An 8,272-nucleotide genomic window follows, 5' to 3' on the forward strand; every position below is an offset into this window, starting at 1 on the left:
ACAGTGTGTTTTTCCAGGACCCATCAGCTCCAAGTCAAATAGTTGTTTCAATCTAGTTGTGGAGGGTGCATCTCGGTGGCCCATGTGGGGATCAAACCGGCAACCTTGGTGTTATGAGCATTGTGCTCCAACCAACTGAGCTAACTGGCCAGACCCCTATAGAACATTTTTATCACCTCAGAAAGTTCTACTGGACAGTGTTGCCTAGGCCTTGGTGAAAGTTTCAAAAACGAAGGCTGAGCCTAGCTCCCGCTCTTATCCATAAGAATTCAGAAGCTCCCACTGGCTAAAAGCTCATGTTTTAGAACGCATAAAGGACATCAGGAGACGGGAGGGCGCAGAGACACCTGATACACCTGGATACTGGGAGGACAACGTCTCAAAACATTCTCGATCTTCCCAGGCTGGAGGAGGGACAAGAACTTTGAGCTCATTGGCTGGTGAAGGAGGCGGGTTGCCAGTGCTTTCCTTTTATTGGGTAATTTTCCTTAGAAGAAGCCAATCATCAAGGGCGGTTGGGACGGGGCCAGGCTCGCCGTTCAGGCCCCACCCCGAGTTCCTGAGGTCACCTACCCGCAGCGGGTGAGTTCTGACAACCCCTCTCTACCGCGGTAGAAATCTTCGCGCGCTGGAAGCCCGCTCACCAGGGCAGGGGGTGAGAATGTGGGGGCAGGCCCTCCCCGCGGGAACACCCCTTTGCCACTCCTGAACTCCAGGTGTCCAGTCTTTCCATTTCTCTGCTCAGTGTCCCCGCCTGTGAAATGGGATTGCCCCGGTGACCTGGAGAGGTCGCTTCCTGACAGCTTCTCCTGGGCATGGCGGGTGGGAGAGGTGTGGTTGGGGATTGAGATGTGTCAGGACATGGAGGCCATGTCGCCGCAGGATGGCTCAGAAGGAGGACTGGAGCCTGCACGAGGTGCGGGGGCGGGTCGGAGCCTCTCACGGCATCACTGACCTGGCCCACAAGCTGCACTTCTATGACCGCTGGGCTCCGGACTATGACCAGGTAAACCCGCAGGAGTCCTTGCCTCCACCTCCATCGCTCACCCAGACTCAATTTTCCTATCTGTACAGTGGGAATAGATAGCCTTGCATCCCAAGGCGGCTTGTGAGAATGAAATGAGACGTGGGCGCAGCCTTACAGTCCTGGCCCCTCTTCTGCTTACCCACAGCAGCCTTGCCTTCTGACCAGCCTCATCACTCCACAGTGGCAGCCCCTAGAGATCAGGGGCCAAGACCTCCCCACTCTGGGACTGCAGTCCAGGCAGAAGGGCTGTCTGGAGGATGTGCCACTGAGGTGGGGGTCACTATGGACTAAGCAGAGAGCACTGCCTTGGCCAGGAGAGCAAATCCCGGCAGTAGGCTGCAGGCTGATTTTCCAGTCCTGGCACTTTGGCAGAAGACAGCACCTCATGCCTGGGTCTCCTCTCACTGTAGTCCTAGCAGGCCCCAGGCTGCCAACACACACACACACACACACACACACACACACACAGCTTGGCCTGGCAGACTCCTAGGTCACCCCATACAGAGGTCCCCCAAACATTGGGACATGGGGTGATGGTTGACTCAGCATTCTGTCCCCAGGATGTGGCCATCCTGCAGTACAGCGCCCCCCGCCTCGCAGTGGACTGCCTTACCCAAGCCCTATCAGGCCCACCCCACGCCACCCTGATCCTGGACGTGGCCTGTGGCACTGGCCTGGTGGCTGCTGAGGTGAGGCCCTTTCGGATCCCTTGCCCTCTCTTCAGTCCCCTACTTGCTCAAATTTCATGTCACCCCTGGCCCAAGAACTCTGCCTCTCCCCTCAGACTCACTGGTTCCAAATACTTGGGCTACATCCATTGCAGGGCCCACTGCCCTCCCTGAGGTGCAGGGACCCAGCTGGGAGGTGGCAGGTATGAACTGTGACTGAGTTCTCCCACCCCAGCTGCAGGCTCGGGGCTTCCTCCAGCTGCATGGGGTGGATGGGAGCCCAGGGATGTTGGAACAGGCCCGGGCCCGTGGCCTTTACCAGCGCCTCAGCCTCTGCACCCTGGGCCAGGAGCCTTTGCCCAGCCCCAAAGGTACTTCCCCCTCCTACCCCAACACCCCGAGGCCCACCCTCTGACCAAGTGCACCTTGACAGTGCCCCTTTTTTGTCAAGTCTCCATCCCTCTTGCTGATCCCTTCTGAGCCCCCCCAGTGCCTCACTGAGCCCCTTTCTCTGAGCCTTCCTTCCATCCCATGATCTGGCCTCAGCCCAGGATTGGGCCATACCTGCCATGTTCCCCACAGGACCTGGGTCCTACAGACACTAGTGGTTGGCCTGGTCCCTCCCCAGGCCCTACCATGGGTACCATCCTCCAGGGTGTTCTGAGGCAACACCGAAGACAAACTACCACAACACATCCACACACCCCACACAGGGACCTTTGATGCAGTGCTAATGGTGGGTGCCCTCAGTGATGGCCAGGTGCCCTGCAGTGCGATACCTGAGCTCCTGCGAGTTACCAAGCCAGGTGAGAAGTAACCCATCGTCCAATCTTACACACACCTTCCCTGCTCCACCCCCACAAACACAGGCCTCAGAACTCCTGAGGGTCCTGTCCCTTACTTGGGTCACACTGGGTGAAATAATGTCTCTAAGGCCTTTGCTTCAGTCCTGGCACCTAGTAGGGGCTCAGTTCAGTTCCCTCTTCCTCCAGCTTCCTCACTAACTCATGGACAGCTAGTAGGTGAGTCTCTTTTTCCTGGTCTCAGTTTCCCCATCTGTGAAATGGAGCTGATTATTGAGATCCTACTGTGTGCCTTGCCCTGTACCTGCCTCTGCTCTAGGGAGAAGGTACACAACCTGCCCTCTGGCCTTGATCACCAGCCCACTGTGTCCCAGGAAGGGACCGGGGGAAAAAGACCAGTCCCAAGGTAGGCCCCTGAGAGCCATAAGTGCTCAGTGCTCCGAGACTTCAGAGAAGAGAAGTTCCCAGGGCTGGAATGGGGGTGAGGACAGTTCACACAAGGACACAGCCTAAGTGAAGTCACAGGCAGAAGGAAGAAGTAGTGGAGCGTGAGGACAGGATCAGGAAGCCCCAAAGGTGCCCCTATCCAGGCAAGATCACATTTTCTCCCTGCCTCACTAACCCCAACAGGGCCCATTAGGGGCTGTGGCTGAGCCCGGGCAGGTCTGGGCAGGCAGGCTTCTGGCAGGAGGCTGACAGATGCAGGGACATTGGTGGGTCAGAGGGAGAGGTAGTGATTGGGCTCAGGACAGGAAACTGCCATCGCTTCAATCAGTAAGGACCAGGCCTCCTAGCCCAGCCTGTAATTCCAGGCCCCTCAGCTGACCAGAGCTCTGTCTGCCTGCCCACATGTCACAGGCTCCCCTACTTCAGAGCCTTTCCTCTCATGGAGCCCCCCTCCACCAGCAGGGCCCTGCTTCTCCTTACCCCTTCCTCCAGGAAGCCTTCCAGAGAGCAGTCTCCTAAGTGTATCTGAGTCCATACTAGGCATACTATAGGTGCCTGGAGAAGACTTGAAGGGATGAGGTCATTCAAGCCAGTGCTTCATTGACTGCACGGCCTTCCTGTGAGACAGGGTAAATAATCAACTCTACTCTGCAAGCTGGGAAACTGAGACTCAGAGGTGAAGGGACTTGTCCAATGTCCAAAGCCCACAGGCTTCTTTCCTGTGCATCCAGACACAACCATAGCCTCCAGCAGAAGGGCTGGGTGAGCAGTAAGGAGAGAGCCACCTCTGCCTAGGAAAGTAAGAATTCCCAGTTTAAAGGCTACTTGGGCCTTAAAGGGTACATCGGAGGCCCCCTGAAGCTGAGGAAGCAGAGGGTATTCCTGGGGGCAGGAAGAGGGAGCGCTAAAGGATTAGAGATGGGAAAAGGCTGGACTGGGGACAAAGCTGGGAGAGCTTATGTCCTTGAGGACATGAGCCTGAAGGAAAGAGGACTACCTTCCCAGGCAGGGGCAGGCCTGGAACCTGGAACTTTGGTTCTTACCCTCCCTCACTCAACTCCCTTTCCCCTCCCCTCCCCTCCTCTCCTCTCCTTAGGTGGTCTGGTGTGTCTGACCACCAGAACCAACCCATCCAACCTTCGATACAAGGAGGAACTGGAGGCCGTCCTGAACAGGCTGGAGCAGGCGAGGGAGTGGGAACGCCTGGTGGCCTGGCCTGTGGACCGATGGGAACTGGCCACCTCTAAGCTCGAGGTGCCTGACACTTCCGACAGTGATGGCTTCATCTCCGGCATCGTCTACCTATACCGAAAGCAAGAGGTGGCCCAGGTTGAGGAAGTGAGGCCCAGTGCTCAGCCCCTGACTGGTCTCTGACCCGCCACGTGGCCGCAGCCAGGTCTGTCCTTGGGCCCTCTGTACTTCATCTGTAAAACGGGGCCACTGTGCCAATCCTGCCCCTCAGGAGAGCTCTGCCTATTAAATGAGTCCCAGAAGGGGCGACAGAACTCTGGCTCTGTAGCTCTCTCACCCCAGGAAAGAGTGACCTCCCTGTGGAGGGTAGAAATGAGAAAAGGCAGGACAGAGAGGGCCCCCACCCTGGGTTGTCCCTGATCCAGGCATGATAGGGCCATAAATGTGACTTTATGACTCCTTCCAGGATGGTGGGTCCTTTCACCTGTAACTTACCGACCAGAAAACCCACACTTCCGAATCTGGGCCTTGGCCCAACACTTTCACATATCCAGAACTTGGTTTCCTCTTCTCTAAAGGGATCAGAACATGGATCTCAGGGTGTGGCTTGGAGGCTGCCCCAGGAACAGGGCTGGTGATAATTTCCTCCAAATGGGACGTGGGAAGGCTTCAAAGGGGAGGCGGTTCGGAGCCGGGCCTTCAGGATAAGCAGGATTCAGAGGGGTGGAGAAAGAGAAAAGGACATTCCAGACCAAGGGCAGGGATAGCCTGAGCACAGGACAGGAAGTGGGGACCTGGAGGGTGAGCAAGACTAGCCTGGATGCCCAGAAAAAGATGGGGAGACAACAGATGGCCCATCCCCCAGGGCTGGGTGTTCTCATCTGACCTCACTGCTGGAATCACCAACAATTCAGGGTTCTGGGGACACAGTTTCCTGTGTGTGGGCTTCACCCTCTAACAGATGAAGGGCTTGAACAAGGTGTTTCCAAAGGTTGGGCCTGTCCCGATTTTTTCACAATTCCCCGAAACCAGTTGAAGTGTTTCCCGTCCTGGCCACGACACAGTGGTCCTGCCCTGCACTGACACCCTGCCCAGGCCTCCTGCCCGGGCCTGCCCACCTCCACAGCTGAAATCAAAAACATACAGAGTTCCTGTGCACAGGTCCCATTTATTGTAGAAAATAATAGTAATTACAGTGACAAATAGATCTTAAATTACAAAACAGAAGCCACAGCGACGGCGGGGAAAAGTTCCAGGACTTCCTGGGATAAAGGCCAGAGAAAGACCATTCCTCCTGGCTCCCCAGGCTGACCAACGGCCTTCACGAGAACTGCTGACCCAGAAGTGGCCAGTCTTGAGGGGCCCCGGGAACTTGTGGTACTGAGGCTGCAGGGCAGGCGGGAAGGGGTGCAGGTAGTCAGGGCCACCTCTATGGCCCCCTGCCTCATCACTCCCAAACCAGTTTGTAAAACCTTCACCCCTCCCTTCTAAACCTGTCTGTCAACTCTGGGCTCCACAGGCAGGTAGGTGAAAGTCCCCAGCCATTCTCAGTGCCACAGGTTTCTACAGGATGCAGGCAGAGGGAGTGGAGAAGATCAAAGGAGGGGACAGTGGCAACACGGACATGGGCAGGGCATCCACTCAGAGGCAGAGCCCAAGCAGAGTCAAGGCTGAGCTGTCCTGGCCAGCAAGAACCAGCTCCCCACTCCACTGCCACTCCCTATTGCTGCCACCCCCTCCCCTGTATTCAGGGGCCATTCAGAGGAGGGTGACTCAGAATTCTCAGTTCATCCTTGCTAGTGTAGAGGAGGCCTTGGGAAGGTGTCCAAGAGGGCCAGAAAGGGCTGAGAGCTGCCGGTCATCAGCCTGGCTAAGTTCCTGTTGGCCCTGTCCCCGGCAGGCCACACGGAGCTCAGTTCAGGGAGAAACAAAGCTGACCTGCAGAGCTGAGTAGCTGCACCTTACACGTAGTTGCTGGCGGGGGCGGAGCGAGCGGCGGAGTACTTGGCGGAGTAGGGCTTGTCGGTGCGGGGTGGGCAGTTGCAGCAGAGCAGGGCCCCACCAAGCATCATCAGGCCTGCGGCAGCCCAGCCCACATAGAGTGAGGCGCCAATCTCCCGCTTTTGGCCAGAGGCCACAAGCGGGTTGTAGAAGTCGCGGATGATGGTGTTGGCCGTCCAGGACACCGGAACCATCACCAGCAGTCCGGCCAGCAGGAACACCACGCCCGCCACAATCATGGTCTTGGCTTTGGCGCTCTCATCCTCCAGGCAGTTGGTGCACTTGCCACCCACCACGGACAGCAGCACGCCCAGCACAGCCAGGATGATGCAGACGACGATGAGGGCACGGGCCGCCTGCAAGTCCTGCGGCAGCGCCAGCATGGAGTCGTACACCTTGCACTGCATCTGGCCAGTGCTCTGCACCACGCAGTTCATCCACAGGCCCTCCCAGATGGTCTGCGACGTAACGATGTTGCTGCCGATGAAGGCCGTCACGCGCCACATGGGTAGTGCGCAGCTCAGTATGGCGCCCAGCCAGCCCAGCACGGCCAGTGCAATGCCCATCACCTGTAGCCCCATGGAAGCCATGGCTTGGCGTCTGCTGGGGTCCAAAATCTGGAAGGCTTCAGAGATCCGGGCCTGGGGGCTGTAGAAATCCAAGTGCTGAGGATGGACACTCAGTGTCCACAGGAGGCTTTTCACTGCGAGTCCCGAGACAAATCCAGTTGGAGCAGCCACCAAGTGTCTCTCTCCCAATAATCAGCAACACAAGTCCAATGAGTGTGACCAAACTGGTTCCTTCCTGCCGACAGCTGCCACTGGCTCTCAAGCTAGAGCTTAGGTCGGTTTTATGGCTCTTGGAGGGGGCGGGGAAGAGGGAGGGGTTTCAGTCCCTGGGGCCTCCCCGTGACCAGTTTCTCTGGATTCCTGAGCCCCAGCCAACAAAGGCACTTTAAAGCCCCAGCCCTGGGCCCTTGAGTCACAATCTCAGAGGAAACTGCCCTCTCCCCCTGCCCCCAGCCCCATGCTGAGGTCAGCCAGTAGACAGACACTGAGTCACACCCGCACCTGGACTCGCCCAGGGCAGGGGAGGCAGCTAGACCCAGCCAGGTTGGGGGCCTGAAGATCGGGGTCCCCACACCCTAGGGCTCCCTCATTCCAGGCTTAGGTGGGCAGACAGGGGTGGGAACCATCAGGAAGATGGTCTGAGGATGAAGTCCTGGGAAGGTCAAATCGCTGCCCCTATTGTTACTAAATGACTGTTGTTGCGTCCTTATCACCTTCATCGCTGGCCCAATCGCTACTATTAAGATTCTCATCATCCATACATTTGCCTCACCAGCAGTCTCGGCATTGGTTTGATGAGGTCCAGTTTGGAGGAACGAGTAGCTGGGGGGCTAGGAATCTTGTCACCAACCCTCCCCATCTCTCACTACCACCACTAGCTTCCAGCCCTGCTAGAGGAGGGGGCCTTGGAGGTGATGCCCTTTCACCAAAGAAAGAAGGAATTCTATCCCCATCATGGAAGTTTCAGCCAGTGGTCTCTGCTCCTGCTGGGGCTGAGCCTGCTTGGCCAGAGCTGGGTGGGGGCGGTCACCAAGAGCACGCCATGGGCCAGACTCTGGGGACATCAGCCCAGCAAATGAGTGTTTACTCTGTGAAGACACACAAAGGGATGGTCAGATAAAGCCAGAAGGGGTACAAAGTCCCATGAGACTTCAAAGGGGCAAGAGAACTCAGATTGGGGTGGAGGCCCCGGTGCTGGGGAGGGGGCTTAACAGGGAAGGGGCACTGAATTCTTGGGTCATACTGCCGAGGGAACTGACGACAGAAATCTCTATGCAGGACTGTGTAAAGAAGGACATCCATCGGAGTAGAGAGAACATCTAGGGCAAAGGTACCACCAGGTGGGGAAATGCAGCTGTTCTGAGAACCCCAGGAATCCGGTCTGACCAGAGACACTGGGGTAGTGGGGGAGGGGCCTCAGTGAAAGGGCCAGAAATCTCCACCTCAAGTGTCACTGAACCTGGGGCTATGCACAGAGGTACAGGGACGAGCAGGCTGAGATGTCTCCACACACAGTTTAGAAAAAGGGTCTCTGGAAATAAGGTGGAGGTAAAAACAGGACAAGGG

General features: G+C 57.1%; 2 protein-coding genes across 2 annotated transcripts; one reads left to right on the plus strand and one right to left on the minus strand.

Moving 5' to 3' along the window:
- The first annotated feature begins 563 nt into the window (after positions 1–563).
- METTL27 (methyltransferase like 27) lies at positions 564–4,450 on the plus strand. The gene is given in 7 exon segments (XM_019646812.1): positions 564–655; positions 883–1,006; positions 1,588–1,716; positions 1,931–2,066; positions 2,409–2,501; positions 4,042–4,171; positions 4,173–4,450. Coding segments are annotated over 6 exon segments (726 nt in total). The 5' UTR covers positions 564–655; position 883; the 3' UTR covers positions 4,288–4,450.
- An 834-nt stretch (positions 4,451–5,284) lies between these two features.
- CLDN4 (claudin 4) lies at positions 5,285–7,060 on the minus strand. The gene has a single exon (XM_019646813.1). The coding sequence runs from the start codon at positions 6,725–6,727 to the stop codon at positions 6,098–6,100; it is 630 nt and encodes a 209-aa protein (XP_019502358.1). The 5' UTR covers positions 6,728–7,060; the 3' UTR covers positions 5,285–6,097.
- Between the last annotated feature and the right edge of the window lie 1,212 nt (positions 7,061–8,272).

The sequence above is a fragment of the Hipposideros armiger genome, unplaced genomic scaffold (genome assembly GCF_001890085.2).
Source record: "Hipposideros armiger isolate ML-2016 unplaced genomic scaffold, ASM189008v1 scaffold_107, whole genome shotgun sequence".
NCBI classification, from domain to species: domain Eukaryota; kingdom Metazoa; phylum Chordata; class Mammalia; order Chiroptera; family Hipposideridae; genus Hipposideros; species Hipposideros armiger.